The sequence below is a fragment of the Pollachius pollachius genome, assembly GCF_949987615.1.
Source record: "Pollachius pollachius genome assembly, chromosome: 13".
Classification (NCBI taxonomy): domain Eukaryota; kingdom Metazoa; phylum Chordata; class Actinopteri; order Gadiformes; family Gadidae; genus Pollachius; species Pollachius pollachius.
Window position 1 is genome coordinate 20,372,315 of NC_136946.1, and position 24,246 is coordinate 20,396,560.

General features: G+C 43.6%; 1 protein-coding gene across 1 annotated transcript in view; it reads right to left on the reverse strand.

Moving 5' to 3' along the window:
• ndrg1a (N-myc downstream regulated 1a) overlaps window positions 1-14,017 on the reverse strand; it is a 16,048-nt gene extending 2,031 nt beyond the window's left edge. The window contains exons 1-14 of the mRNA XM_079749866.1: window positions 13,900-14,017; window positions 9,816-9,890; window positions 9,473-9,508; window positions 5,402-5,507; window positions 4,943-5,063; window positions 4,045-4,107; window positions 3,767-3,827; window positions 3,290-3,376; window positions 3,065-3,121; window positions 2,846-2,949; window positions 2,282-2,344; window positions 2,062-2,113; window positions 905-1,040; window positions 149-255 (exon numbers count right to left, since the gene is read on the reverse strand). Of these exons, the coding sequence (XP_079605992.1) occupies window positions 149-255; window positions 905-1,040; window positions 2,062-2,113; window positions 2,282-2,344; window positions 2,846-2,949; window positions 3,065-3,121; window positions 3,290-3,376; window positions 3,767-3,827; window positions 4,045-4,107; window positions 4,943-5,063; window positions 5,402-5,507; window positions 9,473-9,508; window positions 9,816-9,872 (1,050 nt within the window). The 5' untranslated portion in view covers window positions 9,873-9,890; window positions 13,900-14,017. The remainder of the gene's footprint in view (window positions 1-148; window positions 256-904; window positions 1,041-2,061; window positions 2,114-2,281; window positions 2,345-2,845; window positions 2,950-3,064; window positions 3,122-3,289; window positions 3,377-3,766; window positions 3,828-4,044; window positions 4,108-4,942; window positions 5,064-5,401; window positions 5,508-9,472; window positions 9,509-9,815; window positions 9,891-13,899) is intronic.
• Window positions 14,018-24,246: the final 10,229 nt, after the last annotated feature.

The window sequence follows — 24,246 nt, forward strand, 5'->3', positions numbered from 1 at the left end:
GAATTAGCCATGGTAAAATATACAGATGGCCGCTTTAATGGTCCTCCCCCTCCATTGGTTAAGCAGTCATTAACCCGTCAGTCATTGAATACATAAAAACAGTCTGTAAGTAGGTCAGCCATGGCGGGCGCGTGCCCGCGCCTCCTACGTGCACGTCCGTGGCCTCGCCACCAGTTAATGTGTCACCAGGTACATGCTGAGCCCTCGCAATCTTATCAGCACACTCCCTGCCGCCAAGGCTATTAATAAGACAAGCTCCTCAAGGGGGAGGGGTTGATAACGGGACGGAGAGCGGGGGGGAGAGAGAGGGTGAGGGAGGTGATAACGGGACGGGGAGCGGGGGGGAGAGAGAGGGTGAGGGGAGGAGATATAGGGTGGGGCTGATATAATGTGGGGGAGTGATATAGTGTGAGGGGTGGTCTAGAGTGGGGGTGTGATATAGGATGGGGGAGTGATATAGAGTGCGGGTGGTGATATAGGGTGGGGGAGTGATATAGAGTGGGGGGTTGATAAAGGGTTGGGGGGGGGTTAGAGGGTGGGGGAGGGGATATTGGATCAGGGGAGGTGATAGAGGGTGAGGGAGATGATAAAGCACGGGGGAGTGATATAGGGTGAGGGGAGGTGATAGAGGGTGGGGGAGTGATATGGGTGAGGGAGCGATATAGGTGAGGGGAGGTGATATAGGGTGAGGGAGGTGATATAGGGTGAGGGGAAGTGATATAGGGTGAGGCAGTGATACAGGGTGTCGGGAGGTGATATAGTTTGAGGGAGATGATATAGGATGAGGGAGTTGATATAGGGTGAGGGAGTGATATAGGGTGAGGGGAGGTGATATAGGATGAGGGAGTTGATATAGGGTGAGGGAGTGATATAGTGTGAGGGGAGGTGATATAGAGTGAGGGACTGATATAGCGTGGGGGGAGGTGATATAGAGTGAGAGGAGGTGATAGAGAGTGGGGGAGGCTGAGGTGAAAGGAGGCCAGGTGGTTCACCTTCAGCAGAGTGGTCTTGGTGGGGTCCAGCTTGGTGTTGCAATCGACCTGGGGGTGCAAACACAACGTGTGTTAAGTATGGGTTCAGGGGAGCAGCAGTTGGAACTGTGATTGTGAATGATTATGATTCAAATATTTAAAAAAAAAAAAAAAATGCACATTCACACAAACACACACTAAAGCTATCTTGTAGATTTGGATTGCCTTTTGAACCTTAAAATAATATCATGTATGTCAGTATATTTGACCTATTTTAATGGTCTCTCTTGTAAACCTGGTGCTGATATCAATACGTCTGGCTAAATAAAGACTTATAAAACTTTAAAATTATAAATTCTAAATCAAAGAAAACATAGTAAATTGACCCGTACAGTAATGTGAGTTAAAGAAACAGAGAGACGGTTTTCCACCTTCAGAGGATTAAACGTTCTGCCTCACTTCCTTTAGTTTTTTCCTCTAAACCGTGCTTAGGCATAACCTTTAAGTGGTTAATGGGGCACGTCCTCCGGCCCTTTAAACTGGTGACTGAGTGCCAGGGCACGTCGGACATATGTTAACACCAGGGGAGGCACGGCCCAGGGATTCAATCATTACTGCACGGTGTCTTACTGCTCCTATTTGGACAGCACTTTTAATAACGTTTAACTGTGTTTTGAAAGTGCTTTCAACAATGTTTTAACAGTTTTTCAATAGTGTTTTAATAATATGTTAACTGTGTTTAACAGTATTCTAACAGTGTTTTGACAGTACTTTGAACAATGTTTCAACAGTGCTTTAACCGTGTTTTGACTGCTTTTAAAAGTGCTTTGACAATGTTTCAACCTTGTTTTAACCGTATTTAACAGTTTTATAACAGTGTTTTCACCTTTTTTTTACCAATAATAAACAATAATAACAATACAATAACATTAATATGTTAACTGTGTATAAACAATATTACAACAGTGTTTCCACCATTGTTTTGCCATGTTTTAACCATATTTTCACTGTTTCTTGACGGTACCTTCAAAAGTGATTGAAGATTGTTTTAACCATGTTTTAACAATATGTGAACAGCATTTTAACTCACCACGGCCTCAACAGCAGGGGAGTTGTCCCCGACCACCAGCAGGGAAGGGCACCTAGACAGAGGGACACGGAGTGAAGGAGGGGAAAGGCAGCCAATGAGAGGGAGGTTATAGGTTAAGTGTGCTGAAGATGTCCATACCACAGGGTTACATCCACTGGTGTGCAAAGCACTGGAATGCTATGCTTCTGGGGTGATATGTAGCACTGTTTGTTCAACTTACTTCAGCGTTCTGGGGTTGATGGGGCTTCCTGGGATGGGTCTCTCAATCTCCAGGTCCCTACGGCTGCAGAAGGGAAAGCAGGTTCAAACAGAAGGACTCTAACCACTCCCTGACTATTGCAGTAAGGACTGTGGCATTCAGAAACCGTTTTCACCAGAGGGATCCCATTACATTTAAGTCACTACCTACTTAAGCTATTGTACAATTCTAAATGATAGTGATAGTGTACATCATTTTATGGTCCAATAAATAAATAATATATTATTATGGTCAGATGTTGTTTTATCCACCATTACATACTCCCTTCAGCTGATTGATTCAGATTACAGGCTAAGCTAGGGAGAACAAAAACAACCTATTAGGAGTATGATGGGGATGTGTTTGTGAGTGTGAGTGTGAGGGTACATGTGAGTGTGAGTATGCCTGTGTGTGTGTGTGTGTGTGGGTGTGTGTGTGTGTGTGTGTGTGTGTGTGAGAGTGTTTGTATATGTGTTTGTGTGTGTGTGTACGTGTGTGTGTGTGTGTGTGTGTGTGTGTGTGAGTGTGTAGAGGGGTGTCACTCACCTGGTGTAGGCCCTGACAAAGTGTTGCAGGTTGTAGTGGTTCATGTCGTTCATGATGTGGTGGCGGTAGGTTCCGATCAGGTCATGGTTGTTGGAGATTTCCTCCTAGGACCAAACCAAACCATAACACCAAATGAGCATAGGAAGGCCCATGTAGGGAAGCTATGACAGTGGCGTACATGAAATATCACGTCATGGAGTGATCTGGTTGTGAACGTACCGCTCCGAAGAGATGGGAAATGATCATGTCTGGCAGAGCATGGGCCCAGCCTGTGATCTGCAACAAGGTTTATAAATGATTTAGCATCCACGCAGCGCATATTGTCCTGTCATATGCTGAGCATCTTCGTGCGTGTGCGTGTGTTTTTGTGTGACTGTGTGTGTGTGTGTGTGTGTGTGTGTGTGTGTTGTTGTGTGTGTCTTGCATGAGTGTGTGTGTGTGCACCTTGTGTGCAGCCCAGTCCATCCAGCCCTCAGCACAGGGGTTGATGTTGATCAGTACCAGGCCCTCCACCATGGCAGGGTAGTCCAGCTGAGAACCAGAACACACATGTTCACACTGAGACTGGGCCCTTCAGATCACATCACTTGCTCTGGTTAAACCATTTGAATATTGGAAGACGGAAGGGTTCAGTGGTGGGCTGAACCAATATATAATATATATGTCGGTCATATATATGTGACATATATATATATATATAAATATGTCAACCTTTCTCCCCGCTGAGCAATTGGTTTGTTTTATTCAACCGATCCGGAACATTCCAGAGGCTTTTTTAGTAGTGCTAATGCAACGCCATGCTAATGCAATAAGCAGCATTACAGTGCCAGAATCAGAGTAGCAACACATTCGCCAGCTCAGCTAATCCTGGTTTGATTAAAACTCTGTAATGATTAAGCTAACAAGAGGACAAACACTCACAGCAAATCTGGTCAGGATGTACGCCCCGGCGCCGATGCCCATGCCAATCACACTCTTCAGCCTGGAACACAACACAGGAGACAGAGACATTGGAAAAAGCTGTTAGACAATTATAAGTGGCAGTAGGGTAGGGCATGTTGTTGACAAGGAAAGCATTATAGATAATAAATACCTAAATAAATAAAGGAAAGGTAACAACTGCTTAGTAAATCCCAGATAGATTGATGGATGTTCTTTACACAAAGTGCCGCTCAGCGGCCCTTTACTGCGCCACCTACCCAAAGTGCTTCAGGACCGCGGGGAGGGTCTCAGCCAGCTGGTCCATAGAGGGATACTCATATCTGAAAGATGAGGGGGGGACGACAACAAAATATAGTTGTGGATAGTCAGTTTAATGGAAACGACTAATAAATCAATCAATCAATCAATCGTTTAGCGCTTGTTATTTAAACTGCAGCATTCAGCATTCTGCTGTTTATGATAGGATCATTAAGTGTCAGGTGACCTTTGTCTGCCGTTATCATAACGGCACACATACACACATACTGCTTATTCCTCCACTTATCAAAGTGGGTGAGCAAGGAAGATCAACGGAAATCTACCTGTTAGGGTGACCGATTACCTCCCCTATTGACTTTCAGCCTGTATGCATGCGTGTGCCTGTGTGTGTGTGTTTGTGTTTGTGTGTGTGTGTGTGTGTGTGTGTGTGTGTGTGTGTGTGTGTGTGTGTGTGTATGTCTTAAGCATGTGCCTTGTTTGTGTGAATGTATGGGCATGCATGCATGTGTGCATGCCTGTGTGCTTGTTTCTGAACCTATTTGTGAGTGTGTGTGCCTGCGTGCACACTTGCCTGTGTGAGTCTTGCCTGTCCCTGTGTATGTATATATATGTGTGTGTGTGTGTGTGTGTGTACGCCTATGTGTATATCCATGTATGTGTCTGTGTGCATGCTCCTGTATGTGTGTGTTTGTGTGTGTGTGTGAGTGTGTGTGTGTGTGTGTGTGTGTGTGTGTGTGTGTGCGTGTGTGTGTGTGCTTGCTCCTTTGTACCTGTGTGTGTGTGTGTGTGTGTATATGTGTGTATGCCCCTGTCTGTGTGTGTGTGTGTGTGTGTGTGTGTGTGTGTGTGTGTGTGTGTGTGTGTGCGTGTGTCGGTCTGTGTGTGTGCGTGCCTCACCCGTTGGAGAAGGTGTTGGCCCCCTCGTGCTGGCCTGGCGCATCCACGTGGACCACGGCAAAGTGCTGCATGATCTCCTGCATGTCCTCGTGGCTGAACACCGGGTTCCAGCAGGTCTTGTCTGGGGGGAGACACCACACAACGCTGTTAGCCTTGCATCGGGTCATCCTTCATGTGTGTTTGTGTGTTCGCCGTCTTGAAAGTTCCAACATGGTCGTGGCCTGGTTTCACACTTCATCTGTCATATATATCGTAGAGAAAGAACCCACGGTCGGATATTCTCCGAAGCTAAACTGTTGCTGTGGCGATAACGCACACCGTGTGTCAATCTAATCTGCTTTCAGGTGGGGGGAGGGTGATGATGCAAGGCGGAGGAGGGAAGGGGGATCTGTGAGGCGCTGTGGCAGCAGATGCCGTGGCGGTACATGCCAGGGCTATAGGAGGAGGAGACGGGCTTACGGTTCAGGCCGATGTCATGGAAGGTGAGGATGACGGGCCGGTCGCCCTTGGGCACGCCCTTCATGGAGCAGTGGATCCTCCCGTAGGGGGTCTCCACGTCGTGCTCCTGTAGGGGGAGCAGGGGTCAACATGAGGTCTGGGAGCACGCAAGACCGGTTCATAAAGGAACTCCAAGGGCTCAGAAAAATAGTAGGTATAGTAGTAGAAATAATTAGTATAATAATAGTAAGTATAGTAATAATCATAATTAATATAATAATAGTAGAAAATATAAGTATTTATATTTTTTAATAATAACACAAATAATAACACAAATAGGAATAATAATAATAGGCCTGATTCTTATCAGTACCGTACATTTGCTTTTGAGTATGTTGACGATTACATTTATTATTGTGATTTTAATTATGGATGGTAATAATATTTAGTGAGTTTGTAATAATTATAACGATGATATTACATTATTTTTTTCCTTTCATGTACATTGGATGATTCAAAAGTGCTTCCATCAAAGTTTCTCATTAATTGTGAAATTTAATTTATGGTGAAAAATACACTTCAAATTTTCTTGGTGAATTAATGTAAACAGTCAGTGTGAAGGAAAGGGAAGTCCAAGTTCCCATTTCAAGATAAACCTCTTGCAGTTTGTTTTCCTCATTAGCGACAACATTGTCACAGACCCAAATCGTTTCACGGACACCTCTCAACCACATGATCCACAATAAGACCAAATAACTGGTGATCATTGCAACAGATGCATAGATGGCAGGACACACTCTTATCCAAACCAAGTGAATGCCTGTCTGCAGAAAGGAATTTAATCACATCCAACTGTTTTAAGCATCTCTGCCTAAACCACTATCACTATACCTGTGATGATCACATTCATGACACTGGTATCATTGGAAATGTTACACTCCGTTGCTCATGTGGATATTTGAAATAAATCAATATGCTTTCACCCTTTTAATTGTAGCTATAAATAGAAAACACAAAATAGAATAATGTGTGACGATGTCAAATAAACTGAGCAGCCTACTCACGGTGACTTCAAGCTCAGCCACAATCATTTCCACATCAGAATCTTCAAGAACCATGTCAGCAGCCGTGTGTCGAGCGACGCTCGCTTATATGAATATCAACAGATGTAGCCGGGCTGGCTCTAAGGGCAACAGATCCGATTGGTGGGTAAGCTCCTGTACGGTTCCTGAGTGTGCCGTATGTTCTGGGAGTCCTGTTTTATACCCCTACTGCTTAGCACTTGGCCTAAGCTCCCAATACTCCCAGGGTGCTTTGCAGGTTGGTCAAAACAAGCTAATTCTAGATAAAGAGATCCCTAAATTGGATCAGCCAATGTCAGACAGGAGGGGCATTCGGAACTGTAGGATGGTGAGGCGTTGACTTTAGAACAGTATCGTGACCAATGTTTGGAGGAGGATGTGGTCTATCCTAGGCATGATTCAGCAGGGTGGCTTTCCATGGAGTGGGACAGTGAATGGGTCATGGATATAGTTGGTTCATATAATAGGTCAGCCACATTCAGGGTGATGTAGGGCTACCATGTTGTTTATACAAAAACGTTGACACATCTCTAAAATATTGGGGTCATTTTAAGAAGAGTTTTCAAAATAATTGTTTTAAAAATAAATTAAAGGTTATATATCTACCTCGAAGAAGTTTCCGATAAAGATTATTTTAGTTTTGGTTTTAATTTTAGTCAAGCAAAAACTGTTGGAACTTCCATACATAGGTAGGTATTTCCCTCCACATACTAGTGTTGCATCACCAGCTGATGTGATCACACAAGTATAAGGATGGACCTTTCCTACTGGCACAGCAGTCTAAGCCTTGAGTCACACCACAACATATCTACATGTTTGCTGAGTGACATGCCTGTTGAGTGACAGCTCAGGGTTAACCGAGCAAGCCCTCAATGGTCTAACTATTTGATGTATTGTGACCTATGATATCAATAAATAAAGGTTGGAATAACATTGTTACTTGTGTTAAGATAATGATAATATTAAAAAGAGGGAGAAAAAACTGAGAGAGTTACCAAGAGAAAGAGAGAGAGCAAGAGCAAGAGAGACCAGAGCAAACAAAGACCAGTTTTGAGTGGTTATGATCCACCTGAAAGCAAGACCTCATAATTACAGATCTGCAGGTAAACATTAGGAGCTCTAACCCCCACACCCCTCTCAATGTATGCCTTCAGCACACACTCCAACAAACTCCTCTGAAAGATAATACTGTTCAGTCTGCCATTGAAGCCATTGAGACACTGTGTGTTTATGTATGTGTGTGTGTGTGTGTGGGTGTGTGTGTGTGTGGGGCGGGGGGGGGGACCTAGGCTACCAATGCAAGCTAATACTGTTTATTTTTGGCAGCTTGGGGCATGTCCACAACCGTGTTTTCAGTGGGTTAAGGCTGGCAGGGCTCTGCAGCAGAAAATCTAAACATTAAGCCAAGTTCTGCTCCATATCAGCAGTGATAGGCAGTCTGGCATTATAGCGCAGGAGATGTTTTTTGTACCCTTGAACAAAGACCTATCTCATCTCTGAAATATTTGAATCCTGTCTCTTGTAATGTGATTGGTGGATTCAAATAAAGTGTTAAATTAAAATGTGTGTGTGTGTGTGTGTGTGTGTGTGTGGGTGTATGTGTTTGTATGTGTGTGTGTGTGTGTGTGTGTGTGTGTGTGTGTGTGTGTGTGTGTGTGTGTGGGTGTATGTGTTTGTATGTGTGTGTGTGTGTGTGTGTGTGTGTGTGTGTGTGTGTGTGTGTGTGTGTGTGTGTGTGTGTGTGTGTGTATGAGTGTCTGTGTGTTTGTGTGTGTGTGTGTGTTTGAGTATGCAAACATGCATCCCGGATGGGCATGGTCCGGATATACAGTGTAACTGTGTGTGTGTATGTGTGTGTGTGTGTGTGTGTGTGTGTGTGTGTGTGTGTGTGTGTGTGTGTGTGTGTGTGTGCGTGCCTGAACGCTCGTGTGTATGTAAGTGGCAGCAGGATGGCCAAGATTGCCAGATGGCGGCCGCGCTCGCTCACGAAAACCTACGTCATTAACGAGCTCAGACGCTTTGGTGATATGGAACGCTCGCCCTGAATACCTCAGGTCAGCTCATCCACCTGTAAAAATACCTCCATCTACTGATCATCCAGGGACAACCACGTGACCATCTACTATCTACTGACTATCTTCTGACTATCTACAGATTATCTACTGACTATCTACTGATCAATTAGAGACAATCAACTGACCATTTACTATCTGCTGACTATCGACTGATCTAATCTACTGACCTCCTTAAAAAACATTGACTACTACTACTATCTACTAAGACAATCTATACACTATCTACTGACTATCTACTGAGTCTTTAGTGGCTATCTACTGACTACGTACTGAGGATCTACAGATCATCAAGTGACAACCTACTGACCATCTACTGACCAGCTACAGACAATCTACTGACCATGTTGTGGTCATCTGTTGACAATGTTGTGACCACCTCAGTGCTTGTTGACTCACTGTTCCAAAGTGCTCTCCATGGTGCTGAGATCGGGTCGCTGATTCGCTCTGGTGCACAGCAGTAAACACATGGCACAGACCCAACGTGGTAATAGAGTGATCAATGAACTGTGTGTGCATGCATGCCTGCGTGCGTGCGTGCATGTGTGTGTGCGTGCATGGCGGGAGGGAAGGAGGGTGTTACCTGACAGACTGTTGGTCTGGAAAATACGTTTAGTCATTTTCTGCATGTGATCGAGTTAGCATGAGAATTCTTTTTCCCCTTCAAACATTAAACCAGACGAAAGGACACAAACCTACAACATGGCCAGGGGGTTGTTTGCAACAACAAACGCAATGTTTTCTAGAAACCACCACTAGATGGTGCCAGGAACACCTCAATTTAGGAAGAGATTTCATAAATATATTCTAATATATCGATATATAACGAAAACCTACTGGATGTCATATATTTATATTGATGAACAATTCTGTGGAAAGCATTATCTGGGCAAATGTGCAATATCTCCATATATAACCAAAGTTATATTAATACATACCTTGATCATAAGTTGCTGCACAGCCTCTCTCAAGCCCTGGAAAAGAAAAGGGCTGATTACAATGTACCAATCTAATCTAGTGCAATTATACATCTGTAAACCAATGTTCTGAGGGAGTGTTTGGGTGAGTGAGTGAGTGAGTGATGACTATATTATTACAAAGAACAACTTGGTTGTGTTGAGGTCCTCATCACATGTGTACTTTGTGTCGTCAGCAGTCAGTACTACTGTATGATACATCCATCCAACAGCCCGCCCAGATGACATGCTGTACATGTTCATGTACCCGGCCCCGCCCCCGACCACCCTGACCCCAAACAGTCCGGAATGTCAAGGAACATACCGGCAGCTCCCTGTCCACCAGCAGGGGCTTGGACTCGACCACATGGATGTCATCCATTTCAATGAGCTGGGTAGCCTGGGGAGAGAGAGAGAGAGAGAGAGAGAGAGAGAGAGAGAGGCACACATACACACACAGAGGTGAGTTTCAGTTGGATGCTTGTCCTCCTTGTTTTTCATGGACTGTACAGCAATGAGTATCATTTTCATGCAACAGTCAAACACTTTGACATGCTTTCGGTTTTTTGATGGATCATTACATAATATCGGCACAATAGTCCCTTTCACCCTTTCCTCTGGGAACTTTAGAAGCATAGAAAAAACTATACGTTGTGAAAATATGATTTTGAAATGTGTAATTCCACAACGTTATTATACACAAAAACATACACAAAAGAAAAATAAACTTGAAAACCATAGACCGTTATGAAAAAGATCCCTACAGATAAATAAATTGAGTACCGTATTTACAACTATCTTTTTATTCTTATGAAAATAAGAATAAACTAGTTGGTTGCAATCTGTAACCTCACCAATAGGTGGCAGCAAATCCTCCACGCTACCCCTTTTAGTATGCCATGCTAAATTTCACAGTATAACGTCAAGTTTCTATTTATCCAGAGCTCAAGGGGAAAGGGTAACCGAGACCCAGTGAGAGAGAGTCAGATATCAATGATGGCACAGACAGAGAGAGAGTGAGTCAGAGAGACGGAGATAGAGACAGAGGCTCGGTCTCAATAGAAACCAGGCATCAGATTGTGCTAGTGCATCATGCTGCGGCTTGCTTGGGAGCAGCGAGGCAACTGCAGCTGTGAATGCAAATGGCATCAGCCGGTTATGAGAGCTCTTTGTGTCCGCAAGGGCCCCGCTGTTAGCCTCTCAGACCCCGGGGCCTGGTGAGTTCTCCTCCTCTGCTTAGAGGGACATTACCCCCGAGACAAACAACACACAACATGAACCATACAGGAAGCCAGTGACACCATGGCTTCAACCGATCCATAACGACTGTTATCTGTGAATCGCTATTCTATTCTTCTTCTCTGTGGTTTTGTCTCTGCTCTCTCTCTTGGGCAGAGACTCTCTCTCTCTTATTCTTAATAACTTCAACTCTTGGGACCAAGGAGAAGGCCATTTCCTTGTCGTTATCGTTGCATAACCGATCAAACTGATCACAGTGATGATGGTAAAAAGTTTGGCAATATGAATATGACAATATCCTTTTAAAGTAGTACTACTTGTATGACTTGCAAATATATAAATCAATATGTCTTATCCTTCAATTATGTTGGAGGGCTAATGTTATTTTCCTACTCATTCCCAAGCCCACATTTCTGTATTTGAGATAAAGATAGTGCCTCTGTTATCTTGACTCTGAGAACAAAGAGCTAAGCCAGTCAGACCCACACAATAGTCACACAGTGGAAGGGGTGATACATCACACAACAGGTCCGTTTGTCCTTCTGCTGTGCCTTCAAAAGCACAGCCCACCAACGCAATGTGGACCTTTTGTGGACAAGGGCCCCCGTTTAAAATTCCAGATCCAATGACCACGAAAAAACACATCCATAAACCCCAACTATAGCAGAGACATTTCCGTTGGAAGCACTGCTAAACATTTGATCATGTGCTATTAGCCAGCTGGTATATACAACACACACGTCTTGTTTAAAAACATGCATAAATAAATAAAAAACTGCAATGCAATTGTCATTGGCCAACCTCTGAAAAGATGACTTCCTGTTTACGTTGTCCACCGAGGAGCGGACATGCTGGGGGAAAGCTGTACGCTGAGACATCTGGGTCATCCGCAGTTAACAGACACGCCCTGTGCTCTCTGTCTAATCTCCCCACCACTAAGGTAACATCTCACCTGAGCACAGGGCTGGGTACGTACGGCCACCTCGGCTGTCAGCCGCGTCTTTTGGTTTTTTCTTCTTACACTCAATTTGCTCCTGATTCATTACAAAGAACATGGGAACACGATATGTGCATTCTGTGCTGATCCTGTCCTATGAAACATGGCAATGACAATGCATGACTAACATTAGGGCGTCAAATTTAATTATGAATTGTGTAAATTCTGGTTGAGAATTTTGTTCATCCTTTTGTGTACCCCATTACAAAAAACTTTCTTTATCTGTTGAGATTTCGCCTTACTACTCCCTCAAATATGTCAGAATATGACCATGAGACAGCGTTTTTCTGTGTCTGGTGTGATTGTCATGCACTATAAATGTATAAATAACAATACCATTTCACAGTCATGAATAAGCAACAATGATACAACCTGTGATAGAAATTAGCCGACTGTTTCTCTTGCAACCATTGTGAGGCATTGTGCTGAGAGAGAGCACACACAGCCTAACAAGTTCCTGTTGTCATTGTAGTTGTTACGTCTTCAAAATTATCCACACATGTACACTTCCCAGAAACAGCTGCGCACGAGGGAGGTGATGCCTTTGAAATAGCTTTGGCTGAGTCGAGGTGAGACTTTGAAGTTATGTAATTGTAAGAGGGCGATTGGACCCAATATACTGTGAATCCATGACAATCTACAGGGAATGCTTAACAAACTGCAGCTAAAGGACAGAGGTGAAAATGATTTGTATTGTTTGTGAATAGATCTATAATGAGCATTACCTGGGGTAGTATGATAGTAAGGCATGAGATGATGACTGTAAACAATTTAAATTTCACATGTATCACTAAATAAAAGTGTTATTAATGCAGGAAAAAAAGCTCATTAAAAAATGTTGGGCATTTGTCTTGAGAAGACTCAACAAAAACATGTGTGCCTATTAACCTGAGCCAACACTGCAGTGTCAAAGGCCTTGGAGCTGTAGTTCACCCTGCAGTGGAGCTCTGTCTGTTTGCTTAGTGGGGGGACAGAAAATACATATACACTGATTACATTTGTAAAAACATCTGAGCCCAGAGTTAAGTCCAGGCGCACCTCTCACTTGCCTTTGTTTAGGGTCCAAATCCCAAAGACCACTCATGTATCTATCTCCAGAAAGACAATGATTTCTTCCCCTAATCTTAGCAAAAAAATCTAATCCGTCAAATCCCTGCCCTGGATATAGCAGTGCTAGTAAGAGGTCTGCTCAGATAAGCTGTTGCGGACCTACATTTTAGGATTGACAAAGTAGTAAAAACGTAGTTCAAATGCATCGCCATTCAAGAATTCCCATACAGCAAAGATGTGGTGTAGACTGAGTGAGTGAGTGAGTGAGTGAGTGAGTGAGTGAGTGAGTGACTGACTGACTGACTGACTGACTGACTGACTGACTGACTGACTGACTGACTGACTGACTGGCTGGCTGACTGACTGACTGACTGACTGACTGACTGACTGACTGACTGACTGACTGACTGACTGAGTGTGTAAGTGAGATAGTGTTTAGAGGGTGGGTGATCAAGCGGATCACCCTTGGTTTGGGAGATATTGCTGCAAAAGACATGCATGACATCATTATTGCTGAATTCCATTGTGCGATTTAAATCCACCAGATCTCTGAACTATGGTTGTAATACGTCTAGGTCACAGTTAAGGATGACAAACAACAGTTACAGAAAATAATGCTAAAGTTTTTGTACACTGCGTAATCGATTTGTAAACAAAGTGATTTAGAATAGGCTACTATTTCGAAATAAAACAATCTGGAAATGGTCGGCATGAAATATGGATAGTCTGTAGGCCACATATCTACGCTATACATATCTTCTCTACAGCTATGTGCAGATCTCAATAGGTCTATATTTATCCCGCCACCTGTGGCTTACCTGCGGACGGAGGCGCGCTGAGACACGTGCACAAAGCATTCTGTTTGTGGCCGAGGATGAAACATGACTGAAATTATGAAATTATAACCTAATTCTCAAAGGAATTTCGAAGTTATTTTCAAATACATAGTCACATAGATCCAATTTCCTATTTCAAGAAAATATATCGCGTGGCCAACATCTCTGTGTGTGTGTATGTGTGTGTGTGAAAAAAACACACGAGTTCAAACTGTTTTTTTCCCCAAAACGAATTTCCATCAAATGAAAAATAATACTCAAACTAATTGGTTGAAATAGAAGCATACCTTTCGATTACGGGTTTTGATTGTCCTCAGATGACCGACTCGACACAAAAACTCCTCACAAGTAACGCCGCGTCTCTTTTCTCGACGTGTTGTCTTCCACCGACAGGACCTCGCTCTGTTGTTTTGACGTGCGGAGGAGCACGGGCGCACCGGGGAGCTATATAGCTTTGGGGGGCGTGCGGCCCGGCCCACTTTCTCTTGCAGGCACGCGCTGTTGGGCAAGAGCAGGCCCGCCGCTCCCTATACGCAGAGTACGCAGAGTGCGTAGGGCACCAAGTACCTGGGGGGAGCACCAAAAATTATGGTTTGTAAAAAAAATAAAAAAATAAAAATAATTATTACATTATTGAATTAAAAAAATAGATAAATGAGTTATGAAGAGGCCCACCGTTGTTTTTTCTTAATTGTATAATCACTCAATTTCGGCAATTATATGTTTTTACCTAATATATAAAAAGAGGCTCCCCCCCCTGCTCGCGTAGGGCACCGAAATGGCCAGCAGCGGCCCTGGGCAAGAGTAGTAGGAGTTAGCTACGACTGTTTCCTCCGATTGCATGATGAGAAACTTCATGATGACAGTACGCGTGGGATTGCGTGAAATTCACAAAGTGAATGCTAAAAATTCTTAATCTTATGACGTGTAAACGGTTCTTTTAGATTGAAGATAAGGTTTTTGATATTGTATTTTGGGGTAGATGTTACTTTTGTTTGTAACTCGGAGCGTGTGCGTTAACAACAAACGCAGGACAGGGACCAACAAAGGCCAAGCCAATGTCTTGGTCAATAACAGCTGTCTCATTTTGTGTATCCCCATTGATAATAAACATGGAAGGCGTTCCTCATAGTAGGGAACGCCTTCCATTTTCCTCATAGTAGGGTTAACCAGATCATTAAGATGTTTCTCATCCTCACAGCTCCTCTGCCCCCACACAATCCTGATGTGTATGGGCTGCTCAATCTTTATGAGAACAGAAACGAAAGTATGGGAGGGCTTGGAATGCAACCTTGGGCCTGGGCTTCTGAGGAAGAGTCTTAACAAAGGGAAGTCCTCCCTGTGTTGTGTCTTGTGTGTTTGTGTGTGTGTGTGTGTGTGTATGTGTGTGTGTGTGTGTGTGTGTGTGTGTGTGTGTGTGTGTGTGTGTGTGTGTGGTTGGTTGTGTGTGTGTGTGTGTGTGTGTGTGTTTGTGTGTGTTTGTGTGATACCTGTGTTTTTTAACAACATAAAATGTGGTTATGATGATGCAGTAAATTAGTTGAGATTAAATCACATTTTTGGTTCTCAGCCCCCAAATAATGACACTTTTCAACATCTAAATATACAAATGAAAGAAAAAAGTAGAGTTGTGGTCGTTGTTCATGATGGACACAGCAGTATCCGGTCCTGAAATAGCCAGTGCACCAAGCAGAAAGGAAACAGGCTGGGGGCCAAGGATAGGATAGCATGTATCTCTGTTGTAGCTTGAGAGAGCATAGCCACAATGATACAGACATTTACAGAACAATATGGTTTATATGGGGGGATGGGGCAACTGGGTGATCCCTTTGCCAAAATAGGCAACTGGGTGATCACTTTCTAAGAGCAAAGTGTTAATACACAGAATACAGCATGGTTGTTACATTCCATATGGTTTGTGTAAGCATGCTGGATCATTCAATCACCTCGGGAAACAGATAGCTTTACCCACAGAGATGGAGAGAGAGAGAGCGAGGGGGGGGGGGGGGGGGGAGATCATTGGCACTGTGCCAGATGTATGACAGCTAGAGAGTGTCTAAACTGGATAAGGACAGATGGACTTTGATCGTCGGGCTCCCCTGGGCTCCCCTGCTGGTCCCTGTGGTCCAACTTAAACCAGACGCATCTGAACAAGCTACAGACGTCCCATTTACTCCAGCTGTTAATGAAGCGGCCAGACGCTCAGGGCACTATCATACAATGGTGTTGCCATGTGAATATGAATGGTAAACAAACAATAAAATGATATATAAATACAGTGTTGTTGTTTTTACATAAGTTACATTTTTAACAGGATCGTATGACCACGGCATTTCGAGACCACGGTAGCGGTCAGCTGCTATTTGTATCTAATTGTTGAATTGGTCTTTGTTGCAACAAAATGAACAAAAAATGACCGTCAATGTTTTTAACCAATAAATGTTTGTAACCGAGTCGCCTTATCAACTGCCTACGTACGTTAACTCATAAGCTCTTTCTCTGCATACGTGACTACATGCACAGGCCACTAGAAAAACTGATTCGTACCTTTTGATTTGCTGGTGAGTCGCTCCCTTGGTATGTGGTGTGTGTCTGCAAAAGGGAGGTGGCTGATTGGCCAATGGGTGACTCAGTCTCACATGCTTCCACACAACACGTAGTATATGGCTGCTTGATTGATGCAAGTGTTGAGCACTTGCATCACACTGTGAGCCAGTGTTTGGTATATTGCGGTGGCTCGGTCAGGTCAGATGATGAAATTAGTCGTTTCTGTAAATCTAAATCTCCCTCTAGTTCGGTGTGTCCCTCCCCGGGACACACAAGGGAGTTTGGTGTGTCCCTCCCCAGGACACACCAAAACTTCCTGCCCTTCCCAACCACCAGTAAAATGGAGTTGCTAAATGTAGCTTGCAAAATCATGTGAATGTGATTCTTACAATGACTCACAACAATAAGTCAATAAACTATTAGCTCCTATCCATCACTTCTACCCTTCACCCTAATCTGGATCTGTAACAGTCAGGATAATACAACCGCAACAACTGTAACTGGTTGTTTGGGTTGTAAACCAGTAAAGTCTGCTTCATGCTCAGCAGCGGTAGATAGTGTTCCAATAAAGGTTATGATAAGATAGGAATCTTTTCATCTTTTTATTGATTGACCAGACTGCCGTTCATCCAATGATTTAATGATCATCACAAACCGGAAAACCTTAAGATCAAGTTTGTTTAGTCTGGGAGCAGTTGGTTTACAGAAGGTTAAAATAGCCTGTCAAAGTGTGGCGGTTTAGTGTGACGTGAAGCTATCACCCTTCACCTTTGACCTCCCGCCTGATTGTATCCTCTTTTGTATCGTTCATTTTCCATTGTATGTGAATGTTAAACGATGAGATATTTTGATATATGAGAAACAATAAAAAAAATCATTGATATTAAGGCTATTGTTCACAAACACGTCAGTTGGTGGACCTTGTTTATGGCAGTGGCCATTTTGTGTAGTAATGATCACACATGTTTAACAAAGAGGAAGGAGGAATAACGAGTAAGGAGGAAGCATTCGGAGCAGTCTGCTAGCTTCTAGGCACTGTGTTATATAACATAACTGGTGTCTTGAAGAGTATAGTATAGTACACATATTTTGCCATATTGACATAAGATACGCTAACTTAACTTAAAGTAATTGCCTGTTCATCTCACTTGTTGCAAAAAACGCTATGATGTAACTCTGAGACCAAGACACACAGTTCTGTTCTTCTATCCCACGGTAGGGTGTTATGTATTTACTTGAACTCACAGAGACATTTGTCTTGAAACTCGAGGAAGGAATCCCTTTAGCCTGTCATTCAGCCACAGAACATTCCAGAAATTGGGACCTAATCTCAATTCCTAAAACCCTATCTTGTTCTCATTCCTGAGAATATGCTTTGAGGTAAAGGTTACTGGTGAAAAATGTGAAGAAAAAGTTAGATAAATACAGCTGAATAAGTTGAAAATGAATAAAAAGAAAAAGAGAAACCAGTTGCTAAACCCCCATGGCATGTTGTAGTTCTTATATTACGCACAGAGTAGACCGATAAAAGGCTTCAAGTCACAAAGACTAAGAGTTTCCTCATTACCAAATGGATATCTAACTGCAACATTCAGAAAGGAGAGTACAAAGAATAAAGTACTCAGTGTCTTTTTCGAGAAGACACTCCCAAAATAAATCAAATCAAAATAGTAGAACATGTAGGCCGAACCTTTATACAACGTCACAGAAAATATAGGAATTCTGGGAAACTTCTGCGTAGATTACATGTTCAATTAATCCTAAACAGGGAAAGAATCTGTCTGGAAATGACACACACACACACACACACACACACACACACACACACACACACACACACACACACACACACACAAACACACACATACAGTACATCCGTGAATATTCAGAGTAGGAGAGGGGATACATACACATACCAATGTGTGTCTGTGTGTGATTATTTCTGTATACTTTTCAATGAGAGGAAATACAATTTTGTTCCCTCTCAGGATGTGCAATTTTGGGACACACCTTCTTTGTTCTTTTACTCCGACATATACGTGTGGGTGTGTGGGTGTGGATGTGGATGTGTGTGTGTTCACACACACTTTGGCCCACAAAGGGAATGCGTGAAGTACACATAAGCAACAGAACAAAGGGAACAATAAGATTGAACAGGACTGTGGCTTAGAGACATTTCAGAGACAAGAGTGTTTCTGTTTGTCTCTCTCACTCTCTCCCTCTCCATCCTTAAGTCACATGCTCGGCCGCTCTAACTTCCTGCCTGGCTCGCTCTCTTTTGTAATCTCCGATGGGCGATCAGCACTGGGAGGGAGCGATGGAAACAGACAGACAGAGGCTGAACTGTCAGGATCTAAGCCGTCATTAATCCCTCCCAATGAAAGTATGTCGTGGGCCTTTATGCCAGTTCTTCCCCCTCGTCCTCCCATACCAAATCTGGACTCTTACATTTAACTCACAGCAGTATACTATTTAGTATATAGCAGATGTTTTAACTGAAAGCGACTTATAGTGAATCCAGGTTAATGTCATCAAGCTGCATGCAGGTGCAGGCATCTTGCCAGTGTGGGCCTATTATGTATGGGTTCGACTGAAGACATTGTGATCTCACCCAGTGCCTTTTGGTTGAGGGTCAAACCCCATGGCCAGCACTACACTGGCCTGCAAGTAAACGGTTCAGGGGCAGTAATTGAACTTGACTTCTAACAATGATTGACATCCCTTGGTGCAATGGATTCAATCTATTGCCATGAACTCAAAATCCTGCATGACAAGTCCAAAGGTTGCAAGTCTTCCCTGGGAACAGGTTTTTGTGTTGTTGGCATATCAATTGGCTTATCGGAAAAAGGTTTTTTTTTTACACCATGTTGGCATATCAATGAGTTTGTACTGTTGCTTAACTGGTTCTTGAGCCTTGTCAGACATGTCACAGCGTAGACTTTGTATGTTTGAGATATATACCATTGTGCCTATGCTGACGACACTCAGCTATTTCTCTCCTTTCCCTCATCTGACAAAGCCCTGATTGCAACATGCATATCTGAATGTCTGGCAGAAGTCAGCACCTGGACAACTGCCCATCACCTGAGGCTTAACCTCAACAAGACTGAGCTCCTCCTAATACCAGGGAAAGATTGCCCACACATGGACTTACTGGTCACTGTTGAGAACATCACTGTATCTCCTTCTCCAACTGCCAAAAACCTTGGTGTAGTGTTGGACAATCAGTTGTGCTGCACCGCAAACATCACTGCGGTGGCCCGGTCCTGCAGATTTGCACTTTACAACATCCGCAGGATCCGGCCCTTCCTCACAAGGGAAGCAGCTCAGCTTCTAGTCCAATCACTGGTCATCTCCCGCCTCGACTACTGCAACTCGCTCCTGGCTGGACTCCCTGCCTCTGCGATTAAACCCTTGCAGCGCATCCAGAATGCGGCAGCGCGCCTCCTGTTCAACCTACCAAAGTTCTCACATGTAACCCCCCTCTTCCGAGACCTCCACTGGCTCCCTGTAATAGCTCGCATCAGATTCAAGATGATGGTACTGGCATACAAGGCAGTCGATGGAACTGCCCCTGCCTACCTCCAAGCATTAGTAAAGCCACACACCCCAGCTTGATCCCTCCGCTCAACTACCTCAGCTGGACGTCTGGTACCGCCATCGCTAAGAGCAATCAAAGGTCGATCAGCGAAGTCACAACTTTTCTCTGTTTTGGGACCTCAGTGGTGGAACGAGCTTCCTACCGATGTCAGGACCGCAGAGTCGCTCACCAGCTTCCGCAAAAGACTCAAAACTCACCTGTTCAGAGTTCATCTCGACTCTGCATAGAAACCAATGCACAGCCACCATTGAATGTTGTACGTCCTGGCACTTGTACATTGCACTTATTCAAGATACTTAATTGTGTAGCATCTACAGTAGCTGCTATCGCTGCTTTACACGGGGAATGGGTTAGCCTAGCGATTGTAATACTTGCACTTGGTTCTATGAACGTCTTTACTGTACCGACAGCGATATATTGTTTCACTTCTTATGACAAATGTACTTATTGTAACAAATGCACTTAATGTAAGTCGCTTTGGATAAAAGCGTCTGCTAAATGCCCTAAATGTAAATGTAAATGTAAATGCCTGCAGATCTGAAATCATTTGATTAAGCAGCAGATGAGGTCCATATCAATACACAGTTATAGGCTGATATTTAAAATGGCTTAATGTCCCCCAACATCTGATAACATAATAGAAGGAATAGTCCTCCGGAAAATAAAGAGGGACACAATGAATATCAAGGACTTCGAAAACTTGTGTTGGACATTCTAGTGACTGAGCTTGAACTGGTGAAAGGGCTTTAGGGTTCACTTTGATCGCTTATGCACAACCTACATGGCAACCGGTCCTGGACAGGAACAGTTTGTTGATCTTTTCCAGCCCTTTTTAAACTAACAAGAGTCAATAATGGCTCACATTAAGCCGTGCGAGAGCTGCAACGAACCTTAACCATCCATGTTCAATGAAGAAAGAAGCCCTTGATTGGGTATCCCTTATAAGTTCTCGAAGCGAAGATCAATGTCTAAACCACGTGTCTTAAGATATTTTAAATAGAAAAGCCAAACATTTCACTATTTGCTCACCCTAAGGTTCCTAAAGTGGTCAGTCGCCCCAAAGTTTACATCCCATTTCAAATAGTGTGAATGGGACCCAGACCGCAACTATACATGATTTGCCCATGATTTCCCCCAAAAAACATTTGTTTTAATGATCAACCGTTACAAAGATGTGTGCATAGTATAGGAGTACATCTATCATTACTACGTGAAATTTATATAAATAAAAAAAGATCAGTGGGAATTTCGAAGACAAGACACCTTTAATGTGCTGTTGAGAAATAAAAAGCAGTTAGAAAAAAAAGACGGTTATACGACACTGCCCCCTGGTGACAACATGACGGGAGATGTACCATGTCATTTTAATTACAGAGATTATATATAGTTTTCTTTCATTTTTCTGGCCTTCACCAACAATTAAAAAAAAAAGGTTGAGGCATGACTTAAAAAAGTAAAAAAAATGTGCATTAATCGCATTACAATGAAAAAAAACATTAGCCGTAATTCAAAGTGCAACAAGTATATATTTTTAAATTAAAAGTCCTATTTTTGTTTGCCGAATGTTCACAGACGAAAGTGATGAACGTCACAAAGGTATCTGGACATGGGGTTGCTCTGCGGTCCTGCCACATACGGAGCCTGGCCGTCTCTCTGCTGGGTCACAGGGGCAGAGGGTTCCCGACACATCCTCTTGAAGGGTCGGGCCCCCGGGTCCCCCACTCGGATGTTGCACCACGCGTTGTGGAAGGGCCACCTTTTATCTGAACCCGGTAGCAGTGTCTCCCCCGGCAGGTAGTCCCAGCTCAACCAGCGCTTGGCTTCATCATCACAGTCCCCCGGGGAGCCGGCCTGCTGCTCCACCTCCACGGTCTGGCCAAACCGCTGAGGTGCTGGAGGAGGAGGGAGTGGAGGCATGGGGCCCTGGCGGGAGGGACTGTCCCTCCTCAGCAGAGACTCGATGGAGAATGGCCCTCTGAACTTAATGCTCCCTCTGGTCGGAGGAGCTTTGAAGTCTGCTGGTTCTGGGGTGTGTGGGATGGTTGTGATGGGGCCCGGTGATCCCTGGGGTGTCAAGGGCCCCTTTGCCATCTTGGGGGCCAGCTCTGGAAACTGACCCAGTATTTTCCTGAAGTGACGGTGCACCATCTTGCCAGTGATTTGACTGTGGTCCAGCTTCCAGTAGTTTAACTTACAGCTCGGCATCTGTGGATACATTGGATTCTAAAAACACAGCAGAAAGAGGCTTGAGATTAGGGTCCAGACTGAAATGTAGAAGACATTTTTTTGAGGGTTAAGGTAAAGTCCATTTAGCTGCATTCATGAGAGAAATGCATGTTCCTTAATGTTCACCTTGACAAAGCATTTGCTGGAGGACAAGCAGACTCGGATGTTGTTCTCGAAACACTTCCTGTCTCCCGTGACAAATTCGTTCAGCTTTTCCATCAACTGAAACCGAAGAGAGCACAAAATACGTTCAGGGTTTTTAGAACAGACTGCCTTTAAATACAACCGCTCCTACATGAGCCGAGGAACAGCTGGGGGGGGGGGGGGGGGGGGGGGGAGGACGTGACGCTAGACGCTTCATTACCTGAGAAAAAGTCAGCATCTTCCCCGGGGTGTCCTGCAGAACGCAGGCAATCATGGCCAGGTAGGTTTTGCCCTTCTTGTCGAATCTGGGGTGCGCAGCTTGGTGCTGGAGGACCACAGGTGGCGGAGCCCCGTAGACATCAGCCATGTTCTTCTAGTTTGTTGTGGGCTCAATCCGACACACACAGAGGCCGGGGTGAGGTTCACTCTTCGTCTCCAAGAGGCGCACTATGCAGAGCTCCCGGGACACGCTGGCTTTAAGCACAGCAGGAACAAAAGCACATTAGCGGGGAGACCTCCCAGGTCAATGAGGAGCCTATCATGAAGTGGATGAGCAGAGGCCAGCAGGGTGTGGCTGTGGGGTGGGGGTCCAAGAGGGCACCGATTAACATGTCCATCATACAAGTCATTATAACCAGCCCCACCATGTGCTGGGGCCTTCATCGTTTACATTTTGCACTCATGTACACACTTGTATTATCATTTTTAGGGCCACCAAGTTATTTATATTTCCTCACCAGTAGTCTAACTAAGTAGTGAAATCTTTAATGATAAAAAATAAGATTTAAGAATATAAATTGGTCGCACCCTGTAAGCCATCTTTGGTATAAGTATTTGTGGGCATTACCTGTGAGATTAGGCTAAATAGGTTACAAACAAACAATAACCATGACAGATATACTAAACGCATGTTCTGAATCAGAGCACGACAAGTAATAATTCCATAAGTGTTGACACAGCAGATGTTTGGCTGGCCTTACACTTGGTAATTCTGAATATGTTGTAGCCTTTTCGCACCTGCATCTTTCTACACAACGGGATCTTTCGTTGAAACTAAACCTCTTCAGAGTGAATGCTTAATATCGTTACTATATTAAGAAACATTATCTTACACCCATTTCAAAGATTCAGTTGATGACATATTAGAACAATCACCTGAATGTAAAGAATTTAAATAATAGTCTAATAATCTATCCACAATAGCACACATTATGCAAGGATATTCATCGCATTGTTTGCACATTAGAGCAACTGTGCAGTCAAAAACGAGAAATACTTGCATCAAAATTTACAATAAGGGCATTTAGCAGATGCTTTTTTCGAAAGCGACTTACAATAAGTACATTTGGCAGAAGATTTGAGTCGAAGTAGGCTCACCCAAAATGGAGAATCCTTTTAAACTATTCCAACTTTTAACTATAGCTTAAGCCTACAAACTTTTCTCTCAAGATGGCATTACTGTTTAACAAAATTGGCAGGCAAACAAGTATTCAAGAAAACACATCTCAGGTTAATTCTAATATCGATGCCAATAAACAAAGCGTTTGTCACCTTGACGTGGTTAAGGGCTCGCTGCACACCCCACTCATCGGCAATCACACTCCGGCAGCAGGGGATTAGCTGCAGGTGTGTACGGCTTTAAGGTGGAGCCACTCTGGAGGACACACAAGAAGAATGGTAAATACACAACTTGGCCTTTCACCCTTTTTAGAATCACCCTTTATATCACTGCACAAATCCCTTGGTTTATGTAGCAACTGAGCTGTGTGAACAATATGAGCACACAATTGAATTGTTCATGCAGGTTAGAGTAGGCCTAACCTAAGACATAGGTCTACCTAATCTGCTTTGATATTACAGTAGGCGTTCCCCGCTGGTTTCTTTTAAACAAAAGTTTGTGGATTAATCCTAGATCAACATTGTCTCTTCAAATAATAGGAGAATAATTGCAGTATATAAATGTATGTTATATGGCCTATATGGGTAGATCATTCTGCTGTAAAAAAAAAAGCGCAACTTAAAGTTATATTTAAAATTAACAAATCTTCAATGTTAACTCTCAAAACCTTTGCAGTAGAACTAAAACACCACACATTCCAATGTTATAGTCCTGTTA